The sequence below is a fragment of the Callorhinus ursinus genome, unplaced genomic scaffold (assembly GCF_003265705.2).
Source record: "Callorhinus ursinus isolate GAN/ISIS: 27379988/994484 unplaced genomic scaffold, GSC_fseal_2.0 scaffold5, whole genome shotgun sequence".
In the NCBI taxonomy this organism is placed as follows: Eukaryota; Metazoa; Chordata; class Mammalia; order Carnivora; family Otariidae; genus Callorhinus; species Callorhinus ursinus.
In genome coordinates, this window is record NW_027397067.1 from 305289 (window position 1) to 326766 (window position 21478).

The window sequence follows — 21478 nt, forward strand, 5'->3', positions numbered from 1 at the left end:
TCAGTTGATGTTACATTTAAAGAAGAGATATTTAGATATCTATTTCTGTACTTTCTCTTTAGCCTTAAGACCTTTTAAAAGTCGTTTTCAGTGTGATTTTTGGACACCACTTAAAACCTATTTTATGAGCCAAAAATATTACCTACAGTGTTAGGAAATAAGGTGTTTTAAATGAGGAAGTTTTTTAATAAAGAGGACCTTGCTTTGTGAGTACTCAGAGTGGAAGGGGCAGTACGCACATTCAGTGGTCCTATATACTTCACTCCTTGGAAAGGTTAACCTGTAATGGCCCCTGTCTCAGTCAGCCCGGGTTGCCATAACAAAGTGCCACAGATCAGGGGTCTTAAACAACAGACATTTATTTTTCACAGTTTTAGAGGCTGGAATTCTGAGATCAAGGTGTCAACCACCATGATCCAGTCCCAGTGAGAGCTTTCTTCCTGGCTTATAGACAGCTGCATCTAGCTGTATGCTCACATAACCTCTTTGTGCACAAGAGGAAAGACAGACTGCTGGTGCATCTTCTTATAAGGACACTAATCCTAATGAATCTGTGCCCCCATCCTTAGGACCTCATTTAACCTTAATTCCTTCCTTAGAGGCACCATCTCTAAATATAGCTACATGAGAGGTTAGGATTGGGGCTTCACGTATGAATTTGGGGGGATACAAACATTCAGTCCAAAGCATTTTGCCCAAGGCCTCCCAAAATTCATGCCCTACTCACATGCAAAATACATTCATTTCATCCCAACAGCCCTGAAAGTCTTAATTCATTCCAGTATCAACTCTAAAGTCTAATGTCCAAAGTCTCATCTAAGTATCATCTAAATCAGAGGTGGGTGGGAGTCGAAGTACCATTCATCCAGTGGTATAATTCCTCAACAGCTATGAGCCTGTGAAACCAGACAAGTTTATGTGCTTCCAAATACAATGCTGGGACAGGTATAGGATAGACATTTCCATTCCAAAAGGAAGAAACGGAAAGGAAGAAACGGGTGATAAGTCTCAAGTAAGTTCAAAAACTACCATGGAAAATTCCATTAGATTTTAAGGCTCAGGGAAAATTCCCTTTGGTTCAATGCTCTGCCCTCCAGGTCTACTGGGATGCCAGGATTATCCCCATGGCTCTGTTGGGCCTTGCACCCTGAGGGCTTTCTGCAAAGACCTCACCACTGAGACAAGGAGGGGACATTTTGGCCCACCTAAACTGAAAAGGTAGACCCATACTTTGGAAACCAGGGGAAATAATCAGCCCTGCGGTGAGTGGCAGCCCTGATGATCTCCTCAGCGCTTTTGGAGTCATTCTTCCCTTTTTTGAAGGATGATGCACATTCACAAAAGAATAGCCCTATTGTCCTGTCCTGCAGAATGTAAGAAGTCTGACAGCCTTCCTTCATTCCTTCTGGTGTATGTCTCCTTCAGTTCTAATGGCAGTGTTTTTGCTCATACATCCCACAATCTCTTTATCAAGTGATTGTCTAGTCACACCCTTGGTGTTCTCTTCCAACATTCTTTCTCATTTTTTTCAATATGGACAGGTTGAGAATTTTCCAAGTCTTGAAATGCTGCTTCCTTTTTTGCTTAACAATTCCCTCTTCAATTCATCTCTCACCTCTCGAATTTCACTTTTAAGAAATCAGGAGGATGCAGGCTATACATTTTATATTTTAGTTAGAAATCTCTGCTGAATATCCAATCTTGTGGCTCACAAGTTCTATCTTCTACAGAACACTAGAACAGGGGCGCCTGGGTGGCTCAGTTGGTTAAGCGTCTGCCTTCGGCTCAGGTCATGATTCTCTGGCCCTGCGATGGAGCCCCACATTGGGCTCCTTGCTCAGCGGGGAGTCTGCTTCTCCCTCTCCCTCTGTCTGCTGCTCCCCCTGCTTATGCTCTCTCCCTCTCTCTGACAAATAAATAAATAAAATCTTTAAAAAACAACACTGGAACACAATTCACCTGACTTCTTTGATACTTTATAACAAAAATTGTTGTCTTAATCAGTTTGGGCTGCTATAACAAAATATCATAGACTGGGTAACTTAAACAACAGGCATTTAATTCTCACAGTTCTGGATTCTGGGAAGTCCAAGTTCAAGGTGCTGCCAGTAGATTTGGTTCCTGGTGAAAGCCAACTTTCTGGTTTGTAGATGGCACCTTCTTGCTATATCATGGCAAAGAGAGAGATCATTTCTCTTCTGTCTCATTGTAAGGGACCAATCCCATTCATAAAAGTTCCATCCTCAGGACTTCATTATTTCTGAAAGCCCCACCTCTAAATACCACCATTAGGGATTAGGACCTCAACATATGAATTTTGATGGGTTACAAAACATTCAGTTCATAGCAATCTCCTTTCCTCCAGTTTCTAATAATCTCCTCCTCATTTCTGTTTGATACCTCACCAGAATTATCCTTAACATACATATTTCTAGAATGTACCTTAGAACTCCTCCAGCCCCTACCCGTTACGCAGCTCTAAAGCTACTTCCACATTTTTAGGTATTTGTTACAGCAGTACCTAGCTTGAGCTGCCATAACAAAATACCATAGACTCTGTGGCTTAAACAGCAGATCAGGGTTCCGCCATGGTCATAGATTTCTAGTGAGAGCTCTGCTCTTCCTTGTTTGTAAGCAGCAGCTATCTGACGGTGTGCTATTGTAGTCTTTTCTCTATGCTTGGTAGAGAGAGAGGGAAATTTCTGGTGTCTCTTTATAAGAAGAGAGGAAGAAACTATAGAAGGACACTAATCCTATCAGATCTGAGCCCCACCTTATGGCCTCATTCAACTTTAATTACTTTCTTGGACATTCTCTCTCCAAATACAGCCACACTGAGAATTAGGACTTCAACATATGAATTTGTGGGGGACACAAATTCAATCCAGGGTACCCCTTCTTGTCCAGTTTTGTATAAACTTTGCTTAGGAATCTACTGTCTTCCTGGAACCTTTGTATAGTTTTTTCTTACTTGGATTTCTTAAAAAATTGGACCTTCTATTACCTCTTCACCCTCTCCCAAAACAGTACAAGCTACCTCTGCAGAACAAGTCACAGTGACATTCCTGGTGGTAGCACTGTGACACTGTGATCCCAGGTGTCTGGTGTGCTTTGCTAAATTCTGATTGTTCTCATTGCTACAGACTGTAAGGAACATTCCAATCGCCTGGTCAGTATTGTCTAGTCTTTTTTTTTTTTTTTTAAGAGTTGGGTTTCAGATTTCTGTTTCATGCTTAGGATTATTGTGGCTTTTGGAGAAGAATATTTTAAACTGGGTGAAAAGGCAAAAAAAATGTGGAATTAAGAAGTGAAAGCACAATTGTTTATAGTTCAGTAAGCACTTGTGGTTAACAAATGTGTCTGTTCATCATTGCCAGATGACTTAAAATTTTATGGGAGAACATAAATTCTAAACAAAACTATGCTGGTTACAGGATAAAGATATTAATTTCTTCAGAATATAGTTTTTAGGTATTGTAATCTAGACCTACTGCTTGGAGCTTTCTGAATTTTATCATGAAATTACAAAATGAATCTGATGGCAGCTTACAAAATTTACTCAGAAACTAGTTTTGATTTAACAAACAATAATAACGCAATATTGCAATTAATAAAAGTCTCACACATTGAATAGTCACAGGAGCATAATATTGCTAGGTGTTTGGGAATCGTTGGTAAAATTAGGCATAGTTGTAACTTCTCAAAAGAAAAGATAGTATGATTATGTACAAACAAATACAATTTAGATTCCAGTGCATGTTAATGAAAAAAAACAGTGGTAAGATACAAACAGTAAATAGATAAAACATCATTTGGATTTGATTTGGAATGTGTTTATTTTTCTTCTTGGAGCATCACTTGAATCACAGTTAATTTACATTCTCTGGATGCATATCACGTTCAGTTTAGAGAAGGGGAAGTAAGTTAAAATCATCTTGGTTAGCAGTGAAATTAAGGCTAGTAAAATAGTCGCCAAAGTTCTTTAAATCTATTTGTATTAGGGTTCATTTAGTTCATACATATTTATTGGTACTGATCCAGATACAGCACTGAGTTCATGGTTTAGTAGGCAAAAGTATTCATTTTATGTGTGAAAATGTTGGTAAGTAAGAGTTGCAGTGATGACATAAAGGAGAGTAATAAACTCAGGTGGATGGAAAAAGAAAGTTGTGTTCAGGGAGTTCACCAGGGAGATGGTGATGAAACTCTTAAAAGTATGGTCTAGTTTTCACCTTCTTAAAGAAATAATTTAAAAATACTTGAGTAGGGCTGGGGAATTTGAGATTAGAGCAGCAAGAAATAACGAGTAACAAAGGCCTTTCTATACAATGGAAAGTAGTTTGGATTTCATCCAGTAGATAGCCATTGAAGGGTTCAAGCACAGGGGTAGCTATTATTTAATTTATACTTAAAAAGAGTCCTGTAATGGGCCTTACGTACCATGGATTAGAATGGCCAGGTGCTAGACTGGAAAGGTCAGTTAAGGCCAAGCTATTGTATTAACTAAGAAGCCTCAATCTTAATATATCCCAAACTGATGTCTTCATCACCAGTATTCTCCCCTGTCAAGGCCACCCCGTCCCCCAACACACAAACACACAAAGAAAGCTGGTCATCTAGAAATCTTCTCTGTCTTGGTAAACATTAACTCTGTACTTCTACTTTCTCAGGCCAAAACATTGGAGTCATTCTTGACTCTTTTCTCTCATTTCCCATTGATGGTCCATCAACAGGTTCTTTTGGCTCTATGTTCAAAATATAGCTAAGCGTCTGCCTTCGGCTCAGGTCAACCAACTTCTCACCATCTCTCTCCCCATTTCCCAGGTACAAGCTACTGTCATCTCTCCTGGGTTGCCACAGTAGCTCCTTTTTTTTTTTTTTTTTTTTTTTTTTTTTGCCACAGTAGCCTCCTAACGTCTCCCTATTTCTTCCTTTCTATCCTTGGTGTGTTCTCAGCAAAGCAAATTATGTGCCTTCCTCATTGGCTTCCCATCACACTCATAGGAAATAACCCAAGTCTATACAATGATATAAGACCTTGGCTTTTCTCTGCTTGACCGTTGTCATCTGATCTCCTATCCCCTGCCACCCAGGTTTAGGCAGACTACATTTAGTCCTAGCCAGAATAGGAATGGACTCTTCTCTGAAGGGGTGGAATGAACTTTTGGGGAAAGCTGAGACTTCTAGTGGGGATATTGAAGCCACCAGAATACCATCCTGTTTCTTTTGGCATTTGGAGGGCTTAACTGAACATAAGAAGTACTGTAGCCAATCATTTGAACTTGAGGATAAGGATATTCTCATTTGAATGTATTCCTAGGACTCTAGCCCTTCTTCATTTTACAAGGCTGGGATTTCCATTTTTACTAAGAACTGTTTATCTACTATTCATATATATGGATAGAAATTACTAGACCCCTGTGGTATACTTTCTATATGAATCCTTTTATTCATCTTTCTTAATCATTTAAAGTCTTTGGTATCTATATATATACTAGAAATTAATAGAATAGGACATAGAGTTATTTAAAGGTATTATTTAAAATTTTACAAGTAACTAACAGAAGCACCCACATAAGACCATTTTGGTCCTAGAAGCATGTATCATTTTGGGGGTTAGGGGGAAGCTATAAAATATCTTTAAAAAGAATAAAATGTGAACTGATTATACCATGGTAACCCAGAGTGAGTACAGCAAGGAGAATTGTAATACTCACAGGTGGTGGTAACTGTGTCAAGTATCTGTTAAGGACAGAGGTCCTACCTGTATTGGAAGCAGGTGGACTTTAAAATCCCCTGATGTCCATCCTTGAGGCTTGCTGTGCTGTCACCCCAACCTGTGTGTGTGTGTGTGTGTGTGTGTGTGTGTCTGTCTGTCTGTCTGTCTGTCGGTCTGTCGGTCCATCTGTGTGTGCAAGTACATGATGGGTGAGGACTGAGGGAAAAAGGAATGGTGGGCACTTTTGATGTTTTGACCTGAAGAAGAGAAAGCACCAGTTTCAGAGAATAGTAGACCATATACTTTAAAGCAAGATGCTGTGTAGATTAGTCTAATGGGATATCTATGAAGATAAGGAGAGAGTAATAAGATAGGGCGAAATTCCATATTACTATGTAGCCAATGTTTGGTTAATTAAGTGGAGTAACTTAGAGTGCAACAAATATATTATGAAAAGTATTTCTCTTAGAAAAACTTAGAGATGTTTCTGTCCTCTAGAGGAGGATCACTTCAATATCTCAACATCTCAATATCCCCACATACTAACTAGTTTCACTTGGTACTTTCTTGTACAATTTTCATTAATTTCTTTTATAGTATTTCTAATATAAATATTCATGAAGTTATCATTATAATATATATTAATTCATCAACATAACCTATTTAGGAGTTGACTTTGCATGTAAATGGATCCTGGCTACCTGTCTATTTCAAGGAAATACCTGTATATTTCAAAGAAGTCATTTAACCCAGGAGTCTCAGATACATTTTCTTCTTCTATCATTTACTTGATTCTTTTGTGACCTCTTAGTCATTTAAAACCAGATTTTCTTAAGAGCAGTTAGCTGAAAATAAATCATTCACACATTCATTTGGCAAATGTTAGCCTTTAAGTTAAATATTTTTCATTTTTAACTAAGAACTGTTTTATCTGCTATTCATATACAGAGATAGAAATTACTATATCCTGTAGTATACTTTCTATATGAATCCTTTTATTCCTCTTTCTTAATCATTTAAAGTCTTTGGTGTTATATATTACTATTTATGCTCTCCATTTGATCTTTGTGGCACTTACTCTTCAGTATTTAGTACTGTGAAAAAGTTACCCTCTTCTTTTATCGTGCGATGATCAGTGTTGACATTCTGACCATGTCCAGCCATAGTGAGAGCCTCCATTTCTCAAATGGATATGCTTTCTTTACATTTTATTTTTATTTTATTTTATTTTTTTAAAGATTTTATTTATTTGTCAGAGACAGAGCACAAGCAGGGGGAGAGGCGGAGGGAGAGGGAGAAGCAGGTTCCCTGCCGAGCGGGGAGCCCGACGTGGGGCTCGATCCCAGGACCCTGGGAACATGACCTGAGCCGAAGGCAGTCGCTCAATCAACTGAGCCACCCAGGTGCCCCGCTTTCTTTACATTTTAAAGAAGTCATATTTTAACATAATAAAGTAGGAAAAAAGCATCACTCACAATTTCCTATCTTTAACCAGCATTTACCTGAGAGACATTTTGGTCCACGACTTGTAAAGGATACTCAATTTCTAGGATTAGACCTGCCAGTAATTCTCTCTGATCTTAAGAAAGTCATGTGAGCAAGTGACTTTTTTAGTTTTCTTATCTGCGGAAAAGGGAGATTAATATCTTCCTTACCTATTTCATAGGGTTATTGTAGGTCAAATATGATAATAGATTTGAAAATGCCTTGGAAAGTTAATAACATTGTTAGTGACCATGGTGACAATGGCTGCTGCTATTACATGTGTGATGGACCAGGCCCTGCACTATGGGCTTTTTGTGTTACATCTCTTGATGTTTGCAGTGTTCTTGAGAATGGCTAATACTGTCTCCATTTAAAGATGAGGACACTGTTAAAAAGAAGATAAGTATAGATAAAGTATTTGAGGATTTCAAAAGGGAAGGAATAGTTGCTTCTGGCTGGGATTCAGTAATCCCTTGCTGGTCAAAGTGATATTTTGACTGAGTCTTACATCATTTATGCAAAATGTTGCCTTGCTGGCACAGAAATGCCTTTTACGTACCACCCATTTAATTAATCTTCGTTTCTTCTGGCTGGGATTCAGTAATCCCATGCTGGTCAAAGTGATATTTTGACTGAGTCTTACATCATTTATGCAAAATGTTGCCTTGCTGGCACAGAAATGCCTTTTACGTACCACCTATTTAATTAATCTTCATTTGTAAAACCAGTATCTCTTATCCCCAGATTGAAAGCTTGCCTCAAATACACAGTTTGTCTTAGGTTGCTTTTTACTTTTTTATCCCTCACACAAAGTGCAAATTACACTGCCTTAATTTCTTTAGGGAAGGCAGGCCACTGGTTTCTCCCTAAGGTTGTGTTGGAGGACATTTTCTATGAGAGACTTTAGAGTGCTTTGTGGAGAACATTGTGCTGTTCTAGCCCTGTGGTACAGCCTAAATGGCACTGCTCAGCATTCTTCACCAAGTCCATTTAAATCACCAGGCATGCTGCAGTGTACCAGGACTTTGGTGATAGTCAGTACCATACGGTGTGTTTATTCCATGCTGTAGTACACAAGGATGATAGTCAATACCATATGGGGTATTTATTCTACACTGCAGTACACCAGAGTTCTAGTGATACTACCATAAAGCATGTTTTTTTTCTGCACAGCAGTGCATTGTGTCTGTGGTGATAGTAATATCATAGAGTGTGCTTATTGAAATACTGTACAGTGTGCTGATTCTTAGCCCCAGTACACCAGGGCTGTGGTGATAGTACCATTAAGTATGTTTATTCTGGGGATGCCTGGGTGGCTCAGTTGGCTAAGCGTCTGCCTTCGGCTCAGATCATGGTTTCAGTGTCGTGGGATTGAGCCCTGCGTCAGGCTCCCTGCTTGGCGGGGAGTCTGCTTCTCCCTCTCCCTCTGCCTTCTCCCCGTGCTCATGCTCATGCCCTCCACCATCAAATAAATAAATTAAATAAATTAAAAAATAAATTTTTTTATTCCCCATTAAAAAAAAAAAAGAATGTTTACTCTGTGCTGCAGTGCCTGGGCTGTGGTGATAGTTAATACCATGAAGCATGTTTATTTTACAAATTATTTAGTGCTATTTATCTTCAGCCGAAACCATAGTTTTAGGAGTATTGCCAGGATTTATCATAAAAATCTTCAAAGAGTGTAGTTAGTAGCAGTATGATTCATCTTAGGTATATAGGTATTTCTGCTATAATAACTATAGTTTCTGCAATGTCTTGCCTTCATACAATCTGTCAAAGGTCTATGGGAACTGTAGGATTGGGCAGACCACTGAAAACCTATTTCACTTTTAGTCAGAGCTGCATAAGATGATAATTAGTACCCAAGGAGAGAACTTGTGCAGCGCAGGCAGACCACTGAGTGTGGCTTAGCCACACAGAGCCAAGAGGATGTGCTCTGCCAGACCATCTGATTTCATGGGCCCTGGAGCTCTGAATAGCAGCTGCTGTCATTGGTTGATGAGAGATGTTCCATGCCTACTGCACAGTTTTAGGGATGGGGCCTGACTACAGGTACAAGTTTTAAAAATTCTTAAAATAGGGGTGCCTGGGTGGCTCAGTCATTAAGCTTCTGCCTTCGGCTCAGGTCATGACCTCAGGGTCCTGGGATTGAGCCCCGTATCGGGCTCCCAGTGGGAAGACTGCTTCTCCCTCCCCCATTCCCCCTGCTTGTGTTCCCTCTCTCTGTTAAATAAAGAAAAAATCTTTAAAAAAATAAATAAATAAAATAAAAATTCTTATGTTGTCCACAAATGCTCCTGTAGCTACTGCATTTAAACCTAGGGCATTTCCCTTTGCTGCTAAAGACCCTAATTCTCCACCTATTGCTCCGGCTGCCCTGCAAGGGAAAAGTGGTGTATGTATCAGAGTGACCTTTACATTATCCTGACTTCTTTTCCTATTCATCAGCTGAGGGTGAGCCACTTTTTATTAAAGTAACAACTATTATGGCAGAAAGAAAATACTTCCTAGTTAGTGCCTTTCTATAATACTTGTTTTCAGTCCTCTATTTCCCTCCCCCCTGTAGTGACTAGTACCGCCAGCCTGACATTGTGCTTATTCATATCCTTCCCCCATTCTGTTTCCTTCCTTACCTTAAGAAATAGTAGCAAAATAGGTACATACCTTAGGAAACAGTAGTTCAAGACAGTGCTCAGTGGTGTGGCCTTGCTTAATATGTGAACACATGCTGTTGGCACTTAGAGAAAGGAAGGAATGGAAAATTAGGGGTGAGTGGAAAATGAAGAAGAAGGCGAGAAAGAAATAGAAATGAAATTAAATTATATAACTAGAATGTTGGTGCTATTTAAATATTAATTTTTATTAATCACTATTAACCAGTTGGCTAAAGTGATAAAGAAAACTCATATCAGTGTCTATTATTAATTAGCAGGGTACTATGCTAGACACTTAGCTTTTCTTATTTCATTTATTTTTTTAAATTAAAAAACAAAGTAATAGAAAAACATAAGTATACTTACCACCTGGAATTAATAACACATTTTAATCTTTTGTCTTTTTGATTCACATATTTTTGTAATAGAAGCAGTATGGCAGGTAAGTGTGAAATCCTGAGTCATGCTCCTTTCTCTCTCCTTAGGTATGTGTTTCTATGTATCCTGCTGGTCATATTTATATACTTGTGTTACATATGTATCCTCAACAATACTTTATTGTTTTCTGTGCTTAAAAAAAATAACATCATGGGTATCATACTCTACATTATCTTGTTTATACCCTCTTGTTTTTGAGATCTCTCTATGCTGATACATATAGACCAGGTCCACTAGCTAACTTCATGGTGTTCTGTTGTATGTACACAGCATGGTTTATCCTTCCTCCTATTGATTTGTGGTGGGTCCAGTTTTCTGCTCTTATAAACAGTCCTGAGGTATGCATCCTTATTTAGGTCTCCTGGTGTTGTAACAGTTTCTGGGACACATACGGGTTTTAGGTTACACATACTGTCAACTTCAGTTCTGTCATTTAATTCTTAAAAATGTTCTTTGAGGCAGGTGGCATGATCCCCATTTTACACATGAGGAAACAGGTGTTGAAATGCTATCTATCCTGACTGAACTTAATTAATCAGAGAGCCAGTACTTAAATTTAGATTAAATTCCATCTTTATAAATCTCGAGCCCTAACATTCAGCATTCCTCAGAAATCCTTACCTTTAATCTTTATGTTCATTACAACATTTGTAACCAGCAGTCTCCTGTATCATTTCCAAAGTAGAAAATCAAAGCAGTTAATGAGGTAGAGGGAGCATATAAGAAAGAAGAAGGATCAATAAGTAGTCTTACTCCCTTTGTTGTGGTTATCAAAAGAGTTAAAGTTTTGGTGTAAAAACATGCTCTGTGAAATGATGGTTCTGAGTCTTCTGTGTATGCAAGACTGTTTCTTTATGATGGAAGACTATTTTTCATGTTGCTTAAAATGCAACATGTAAGTTATTTTGATTAAAAAGATGTCACAGTGAGTGTGTTAGAGTCTATACGTTGAAAAATATACAAACCATTTTCTTGAGGTGAATAAAGCAATCTTAATTCTTTCTTTTTTTTTTCATGACATTTTATTCACAGTTGGACCATACGTCTATTATACTTCATTTTGCTTTTTTTTCTTCTTCACCTTCTAGGTAGAAAATCGGGTGTATTAATTGTGAAAATTCTAGAGCTGCATGAGGAATGCACCATCCAAGTTGCCATGTGTGAGCATTTAGCAGGGCTGCAGGCCAACAGCCCTTCTCAAGGTGAGGCCCCTAGGACTGGCCTGAAGGTTCTGTTCACTAAGGAGACTGCTCACCACCTCAGGGGACATCCCCAAGACATTGTCCATATCTACCCTCCCTGGTGAGTGCAAAGAACTGATTGACTAACTGTGAGTTTGTCTCAAAAGATATTTTTATGATGAACATTTTTGTCACCTTATTATGAAGAAATGCCAGGAGAAGGAAGCCAGAATTTGACATAGATTTTATGTAACAGAAGCACTGACCTGTATTTGAATGCTTGTCTGTACTTTTGGCAGGAAATTTTTGATAATTTGAGGATAGAGGGGCAAGGGAGAAACAACCATATCAAGATTCCTGTCTAAGTGGTGTCTTATAAAATCTGGCTGGTATTGTTTTTGTCTTTCTTAGAAATACAATTTTAGTTAAGAGGCATTATGTGACAATATGATAATGCACATTAATATTTCTTTGCTAATCACTTTGGGAGGGATGAAAAGCATATATTAAGACATAGGACGGTTTGATCTTTAGAAGCATAAATGGTCATTAATGAATCAAATTATTTTTAAGGACACATGTTTGCTTCTCTATAGGTTAATTTTACTACAAAAAGAAGAAAATCTTACTGTTATTGAGGGAATGTTTGAGCAGCCTTGTTTTAAGAGCTAACTATTAATTTTATTGGCAAATTTTTAGAAGTTTCATTCATCTGCTAAATTCTTAGTTTTGAAGTTGACTTACAGGTCTTAAAAGTTAAACATCCCTCCCACAGGGATCTTTTTTTCAGTGTCCATAGTGAATGATTCTCAGTCTTTACTTAAATTCTTCCACTAACAGGCTGCGGATAACGTAGGGTAACTTGCATTTTATTTTGTTTTGTTTTGTTTTGCTTTTTAATGTATCTTTTATTGAATAGTATAAGATATATACAGGATCATACACAAATTATAAGGATACATTTCTACAAATAATCACAAAGTGACTATGTAATTTTTTTTTAAAGATTTTATTTATTTATTTGAGAGAGTGATTGGGAGAGAGATACAGCATGTGCGCCTGAGCAGGGGGGAGGGGCAGAGGGAGAGGGAGAAGCAGACTCCCCACTGAGCAGGGAGCCTGATGTGGCACTAGATCTCAGGAACCCGGGATCATGATCTGAGCCGAAGGCAGCTGCTTAACTAAGTGAACCACACAGGTGCCCTGACTATGTAATTTCTATCCAGTCCAAGAAATAGAATGAAGTGCATACCTGGAGCCACCCCATCCCCCTCTCATTTCCTCCGTCTCCCTCCTGCACCAGGTGACTATGATCCTGACTTATGATATAATAGAGTCCTTGGAATGTTTGAGAACTTCATATAAATAGAACCATGTAGGGGCGCCTGGGTCGTTCAGTCGTTAAGCTTCTGCCTTTGGCTCAGGTCATGGTCCCAGGATCTTGGGTTCGAGCCCCGCATTGGGCTCCCTGCTCAGTGGGAAGCCTGCTTCTCCCTCTCCCACTCCCCTTGCTTGTTTTCCCTCTCTCGCTGTGTCTCTCTCTGGGTCAAATAAATGAATTAAAAAAAAAAAAGCATGCAGTAATCATACAATATGCATTCTCTTTTTCCTGACTACTTTCACTTAATATTATGCTTGTGAGATTCAACAATATTGTTATATTTAGCAGTTTGTTCATTTTTATTGCTATAAAGTATTCCATTGTATTAATTTATGCAATTAATGTATCCGTTCTTCTGTTGATAGTTAGGTGTCTTCAATTTGAGGATATTACAAATAATACTATAATGACCAACCGTCTTTCTGTGTAGCTCACTCAAGAATACAATACAAATGGGCCGCCTGGGTGGCTCAGTCCGTTAAATGTCTACGTTCAGCTCAGGTCATGATCCCAGGGTCCTGGGATCGAGCCCTACATCAGGCTCCCTGCTCAGTGGGGAGTCTGCTTCTCCTCTGCCCCTCCCCCACTGCTTGTGCTTGTGCTCTCTCTCAAATAAATAAAATAAAAAATAATACAATGCCATTAATTCTCCTCTCTGAAATTTCTCATCGTACTAAAATCATGCCATTATTTTTCTACTATGTTAAAAATATTTTTTTAATTCATCTTGACTGTACTTCCTCTCCCCACCATGGCCATATTGCCTCCCATTCTCTACTGAGCCTGTTTTTTCAGGCTTCCAGCCCAGCACTCCCCATACCACACCCCTAGCATTGGCAGTGACCTCCATCCTGCTTCTCCTGTGGTCACTTGTGTGGCCATCATGTCTCCCTGCAGTTAGTGCTCACTCCTGCTTTGTTTCCCTGCCTCCCCTGTGCTCCTCCTTATGCCTTTCTCTAGCTTCTCAGTACTAAAGTGCTCTGCTCGGCTCAGTACTGACCTCTTCTCTGTCCTGTCCACCTCACCCTCTTGGTGCTTTCATTTCATCTTGTAACTTCAAATGCCAGCTGCACACTGATCCCTCTCAAAACCCACTGTCTACTCCATCACCAGAGCAGCATTCCTTACTGCCTCAGCCATGGTTCCACTTAGGTGCTGAAGGCATGGCAGAATCAAGCTCCTGACCCTCCCTCCACTTCCCCACTCTTCCCCAACTCAGGAAATGGAAACCACCTTCTTGTAGTTCCTCCACATATCATCAACTCGTCTTTTTCTCATAATCTCCCTTCTGCCTGTGGGAACATCTTGGTAACTCCACTTCCAAATGCACAGAGTCCAGCACTTCTTGTCACCTCTACTGTTAGAACATTTCCAGGTAATCATTGTCTGTCCTCTGGATTGTTGCAGTAGTTTCTTAAAGCATCTTCTTGCTTCTTTCCATGCTCTCCTTCTGTCTCTTTCAAGATGACTAAAGGAGCAAAGCTATGAATATATAAGTTGTCATACCGCTTTTTGGCTCCACACACCCCAGTGTCTGCTCACCTCATACACAAACCCCTCCTGAGCTCTGGGGCCTTATCTCCCACCCCTTTCTCCTTCCCCAGTTCCATCGTGGCCACCCGGGACTCCACTCTGGTCCTCAGGTTCCATGCCACTTTCCCCCTGGTGCCTGGGTTCTTGCCTGTGCTGGGTTCTTGCCTGTGCTGGGGTGCTCTGTTCCACACCTCCCCATGTCTGCATGGCTTGCAGTTTTCTTATCTTCTCTGGGCATTTACTCAGATGTCACCTTCTTAAGAGTCCTACCTTTGGTCCCATACCTAAAATTGGAAACTACCTCCTTCCACACCCTTCATTGTCCTTTCCTACTTTGTTTTTCATAATCAGGCAAATTAAAGTATTTTAGTTTAGAATTTTGCTATGGAATGAGTGAGCAATTTCCTCCCTGTCCTGACAGTGCTCCTCCTGTCTAGGGTCTTGTTCCTGTAATTTCTTGTGTTCTTTCAACTGTTTTATTGGAAGTCCTTTCTGGAAGCTTATAGTAAAACTCAGTAATATTGAGAGTATTTGATTTTTGCAGAGTGTCCTATTTTATCTTCTTATATACAACAACAGTTTATGTTTTCATTTATTGTATTTCAACAAAAAAATGTATATTCAAGCTATGCTGAGTTTTTTATAGTGAGACAATGAAAACTCCAGCATAGTTGTGTTTGGAACTACATTTAGAAACTTTAGTGTACTCTGTAAGACTGTTGAATCACAGACCTGTACCTCTGAAACAAATAATACATTATATGTTAAAAGAAAAAAAAAGAAGAAGAAAAAGAAGAAGACAGCAGGAGGGGAAGAATGAAGGGGGGTACATCAGAGGGGGAGACAAACCATGAGAGACTATGGACTCTGAAAAACAAACTGAGGGTTCTAGAGGGGAGGGGGTGGGGGGATGGGTTAGCCCAGTGATGGGTATTAAAGAGGGCACGTACTGCACACACACACACACACACACACACACACACACACACACACACACACACACCACAGTCTCACATTTAGTTCTTTAATACATTTTGAGTTTATTTTTATGTATGGTGTAAGAAAGTGGTCCAGTTTCATTCTTTTGCATGTTGCTGTTCAGTTTTCCCAACACCATTTATTGAAGAGACTGCATATTCTTGTTTCCTTTGTCATAGATTAATTGACCATATAGTCATGGGTTTATTTCCAGGCTCTCTATTCTGTTTCATTGATCTACATATCTACTTTTGTGCCAGTACCATACTGTTTTGATTTACTATAGTTTTGTGGTACGTCTTGAAATCTGGGATTGTGATACCTCCAGTTTTATTCTTTTTCAAGATTGCTTTGGCTATTTGAGGTCTTATGTGGTTCCATATAAATTTTAGGATTATTTATTTCTGTGAAAAATGCTGTTGGTATTTTGATAGATATTACCTTAAATCTATAGATTGCTTTGGATAGTAATGACATTTTAACAATATTTGTTCTTCCAATCCATGGGCATGGAATGTTTTTCCACTTCTTTGTGTCATGTTCAGTTTCTTTCATCAGTGTTTTATAGTTTTCAGAGTACAGGTCTTTCACCTCTTTGGTGAAGTTTATTCCGAGCTATTTTATTCTTTTTGGTGTAATTGTACGTGGGATTGTTTCCTTAACTACTCTTTCTGCTACTTTATTATTAATGTATAGAAATGCAACAGATTTCTGTATATTGATTTTGTATCCTGCAAACTTACTGAATTTATGTATCAGTTCTAGTAGTTTTTGATGGAATATGTAGGGTTTTCCAAATGTAGTAACATGCTATCTGCAAATAGTGAACGTTTTATTTCTTCCTTACCAATTTGGATGCCTTTTATTTCTTTTAATTGTCTGATTATCGTGGCTAGGACTATGTTGAATAAAAGTGGTGAGAGGACATCTTTCTCTTGTTCTTTATCTTAGGGGCAAAGCTTTCAGTTTTTCACCATTGAGTAGGATGTTAGCTCTGGGTTTTTCATAGATGGCCTTTATTATGTTGAGAATAGTTGCTACATTCTTTTGGCACTGACTTCTGATTTAAAGATACCATTATTATTCAGTCAGACCCTTTGAATAAACATGTAGGTTGCTCCTCCTCTTTGGTTACTGCAAACAGGACTATATCATTTTCTTCATATGTGAGGAAGGGCTGTAAGATTAATTTCTTTGTTATTACTGGATCAGAGGATATATACCTCTTTAATGTTAGCAGACATTATCAGATGGCATCATTTTACATCACTACTGGCAGTACATAAAGTGCCTGTTTTCCTTTTACTAACCTACTGTATTAATCTTCACCAATTTAAAAACTAGAAAATGAATTTTATAATTTTAATTTGCATTTCTTTTACTATAATATGGGCTTAGGCTTCATTCCCTGAATTTAAGAACCATTTATATTTTATTTTCTATGAAATGCCTGTTGATGACTTTTGACCTGTATTCTCTTGGATTGTTGATCTTTATCTTAGTGATTTGTATCAACTCTTTAGCAATGATAAAAATAGCTCCTTGCCAATCATACACATTAAATGAGTTTTATCCCAGTTTGTTATTAGTCTTTCAACTCTTTTAGGGGGTAGGGATTTTTTTGTTTGTTTGGTTTTGAAAAGCAGGGTAGTCTGTTTTTCCATGACTTAATTTATCTATCTTTTGTAGTTTCTACATTTTATATCATAGGTAGTAAAGAAGATCTTTCTTGCTGTGAGATTAAAAATTTATTCTTTGTTTTATTCTAATATTTTTATGGATTAATTACTTAAAATTTTTTACATTTATTTATTTATTTATTTATTTTTTGGTTTTATTTAAATTTATGCTAGTTAACATATAGTATATTATTAATTTCAGGGTAAAATTTAATGATTCATCAGTTGCATATAACACCCAGTGCTCATTACATCAAGTGCCATCCTTAATGCCCATCACCCAGTTATCTGTTCCCCCCACCCACCTTTCCTCCAGCAGCTCTCAGTTCTTTATAGTTAAGAGTCTCTTACAGGGGTGCCTCGGTAGCTCAGATGGTTAAGCATCTGCCTTCAGCTCACATCATGATCCCAGGGTCCTGGGATCAAGCCCCACATCGGGCTCCTGCCTCAGCAGGGAGACTGCTTCTCCCTCTCCCCCTGGTAATGCTCTCTCTCTCTGTATCTCTGTCTCAAATGAATAAATAAAATCTTAATGAAAAAAAAAGTCTCTTACAGTTTGTCTCCCTCTCTGTTTTTATCTATTTTTCTTTCCCTTCCCCTATGTTCATCAGTTTTGTTTCTTAAATTCCACATATGAGTGAAATCATATTTGTCTTTCTTGCTGACTTATTTCACTTAGCATAATACCCTCTAGTTCCATCCAGGTCATTGGCAAATGGCAAGAGTTCATTCTTTTTGATGCCTGAGTTATATATATATATAGATAGATATAGATATAGATATAGATATATATTATATATTATATATAGAAGATGTGAGATATATATATATATTTCACATCTTCTTTATCCATTCATCTGTTGATGGACATCTGGGCTCTTTCCATATTTTGGCTGTTGTGGCATTGCTGCTATAAACAGTGGGGTGCATGTGCCCCTTTGAATCACTATTATTGTATCCTTTGGATAAATACCTAAACAAAACAGGAAAGAAAATCCACTGGAAAGACAGTCTTTTCAACAAATGGTGTTGGGAAAAAATTTTTACATTTAAATCTTTGAGTCCTGGAATTTATATTTATGTAATAGATAAAGTAGGAAATGCATTTTTTTCCCCCAAATGACTACTTAGGAGTCCCAGCACCATTTATTGGCATCACGTTAAATTTATAAATTCATGAATTAGGACTAAAAAGCTGTCTCTGGGTCAGGCTCTGCTAGGATACTCCTTCCTTCCCTATGCTGATGGAGTTAATCACAGCGTATATCAGAACACCAGTGTTCTGGAAATCTGTCTTCTTCAGAAATCTGTCCTCATTAAAGCATCTTCTCCTTTCTTACCCTAGTTTTGGTCCTTTGTGTAATTTAGCTCTTGCTTTCAGTAGAGTCTAAGTTCATCTATGGTGGCAAGGGTGATTTGCTATTCTTTGTTTTTAATCTCCTCCCTCAACTTCTAATATTTTTGTGCAAGCCTGTATATTTTAAAACACATTCTGGGGCTCATGAATGGCTCATTGGTTAAGCATCTGACCCTTGATTTCAGCTCAAGTCATGATCTCAAGAGCCTGCTTAAGATTCTCTCTCTCCCTTTCCCTCTGCCCCTTCCCCTGCCTTAAAAAAACCCCATTTATTAAGTGATGCATTTTTTAAGTAAAAAGAATTAGTATCTAAGTGTAGTGTTCTTTAGGAAAGATGCTTTAGAGGTATTGAATGTGTTGGACACTTTCTTGAGCTCATAAGAAGTAAAATTAGATCAAGATTATCTGCAAAGATTTATATTTACAAAAAAATTCCAAATCCCACTGGCTCCTTAGACCTTATAAGTGGATGAGTTATTATCATTTGGCTTTGCAGTGTTTTTAGGTCTGGGTCTTACTGAGGCAACTGCCTTGGTGTTTGTGTCTGTCATTCTTTTTTTTTTTTTTTAAGATTTTATTTATTTGAGAGAGTGAGAGAGCATGCATATACAATACAATTGTATTGTCTTGTATTATGTCTTGTTATATATCAGAATCAGATATTAAGATTTTATTTATTTGAGAGAGTGAGAAAGCATGAGCAGAGGTAGAATCAGATACAGAGGGAGAAGCAGACTCCCCATATATGGGGAGCCTGCCGCCACCAAGGGTCTCCGTCCCAGGACCTTGAGATCATGACCTGAGCCAAAGGCAGACACTTAACTGACTGAGCTACCGAGGCAACTTGCTTCTGTCATTCTTTTAGGGGAAATTTTCTGTCTGGAATTATATGGAATTTCTTCTGTGGTTCTATATGCAGAGATTGTTAATTCTAAACTTTATTTGGTTATTTTTTTCCTCTCATGTCTCTCTTACAGTTTTCAATTTGAGATTTTTTGCTCTATAAATGGAATATAGGTAATAAAATAAGAGTGAAATGAAATCCTGTATTTGCCCATTTTAATATGTGAGATCTTACTGTTTTTACATATTATGCCATGAATAGAAAATGAATTTTGCTCTCTAGGAAGATAGCTTAGAATGCTTGTGTTATCCAAGGCAAATGGTACCAGATATTAATATTAATGGTATCTAAGAATTTTAGTAAATCCACAAAAGTGCAAATATCTGAAATACATGTAATTTGATAAATTTCTCTGGAGTCATTAGGACCTTTCTCAAAATCACCATCTCAAAAGAAGGAAATGAATATATAAATACATTTAATACAAACACATGAAAATTCTTTTATAGAAGTATTAAATATATAAAGCAAGATACTTGGGCAAAATTTTAAAGTACCAATCATTCTCAAATGTTGGTGGGAGGTGCAATTTGTGTATCTTTGCAATATGTTACAGATGTTAATGTGAATATACTTTGATGCAGAACTTTTGCTACTGGGACTTTATCCTGTAAAAATTTTCAATTAGGTACAAAAGATATTGTCATAAATGTTGTGCTTAAAACCTTAAAATCTAAAACCAGCCTAAATAGTCATTAATATGGAGTGGAATAAATAAGTTTCTGCACATCCCTACACATCTTTCACATAGTAAAAGAAATTTTTATTTCCTCTCCTAGAAAAATATCTATATCACAGTGCAGTTTCGCAGAGAGTGGGTCATAAAACGGCCCTCAGGGTCACTGAGACAGGAGGAGCAGTCAGGGTCATTTGGGTAGGAGGAGCATTACCACTTTTCCTTGGCTACCTTCTCATTACCCAGCAGACAAACTTGACACACTATTGTTATTAGTTTCTAGGGCTCCCATAAAAAAAAAAAATACCACACACTGGATGGTTTAAACAACAGAAGTTCATTTTCTCACAGTTTTGGGGGTTGGAAATCCAATATCAAGGTACCAGTGGTTGGTTTCCACTGAGGCTTCTCTCTCTGGCTTGAAGATAGCTACACTCTTGCTCTGTCCTCAAGTAGTTTTTCCTCTGTGTCGGCCCATGCTCCTGATGTCTGTTTGTGTACCCAAATGTCCTCTCATTATAAGGACACCAGTTGTAATAGAGCCCTTCCTAAGTGGTCTCATTTTAACTTAATTACCTTTTTAACGGTAATTATCTCCATATAGTCACATTCTGAGGTGCCAGAGGTTAGGGCTTCAACATTTGAATTTGTGAGGGACACAGTTCGGCTCATAACACTGTCATAAAAATTAGCACTTTCTACTGGATATTTCAGTGTTGTGAATTTGGTCAATCACCTGATTTTTCTGTTCCCGTGTCTCTCAGAGAACGTGACAGTCGTCTAAATAGCTTCCTGAATTGTATTGTCTTGTATTATGTCTTGTTATATATACATATAGATTTTTCTCAAAAAGATCCTTTTTTAATTTAAAGAAAGCATAATAGTATTTTTTTAGGTACTTTAGGAAGAGAAATGGATGGGAAGTGTTTTGAAAGATGATTTTATCAGTATACTTGTATAGGTGATTTGGGCCATCTGTCTTAATAATTTGGAAGTTTCTGTATTTTAATTAAGAATTTATTTTTTGTTATCCAAATGTTAACTGAAGCTAGTCTAGATGTCTCTTAAAAACAGCTCATAGTTAGGGGTGCCTGTGTGGCTCAGTTAAACATCCAACTCTTGATTTCACCCCAGATCATGTTCGCAGGGTCATGGGATTGAGCCCTGTATTGGGCTCTGCACTGGGCATGGAGCCTGCTTAGGATACTCTCTCTCCCTCTCCCTCTGCCCCTCTCTGCTTGCACACTCTCTCAAAAAAATAAAAAACAAACAAAACAAAACAAAACAAAAAACCCTGATAGTTGAAAAAAAAAGCCAAAATAATAATGACTAGTCTTTTTTTTTTAGTGGAAACTTGATAAGTTTCCACCTTAAATATTTTTTTTCCTTGTAGGCTGTCTGCTCTTTTCCCACGAAAAGCCTTTTGTGTACATTCAAACTGGCTTTCAGCATGGAAACAGTTTTAAAAACAATCAGTAGACTTCAGACAATTC

The 21478-nt window shown here is 38.0% G+C and overlaps 1 protein-coding gene across 11 annotated transcripts in view; it reads left to right on the top strand.

Annotated features, from left to right (window-relative positions):
* SPIDR (scaffold protein involved in DNA repair) overlaps nt 1-21478 on the top strand; it is a 584775-nt gene that overhangs the window by 276251 nt on the left and 287046 nt on the right. For 9 of the 11 annotated variants that reach the window (XM_025870570.2, XM_025870572.2, XM_025870571.2 and 6 more), the window contains one exon: nt 11385-11598. In XM_025870570.2, the coding sequence (XP_025726355.2) occupies nt 11385-11598 (214 nt within the window). Of the gene's footprint in view, nt 1-9893; nt 9973-11384; nt 11599-14119; nt 14234-21478 lie in introns of those variants that run through there. The other 2 variants (XM_025870575.2, XM_073892752.1) reach the window with 2 other exon arrangements.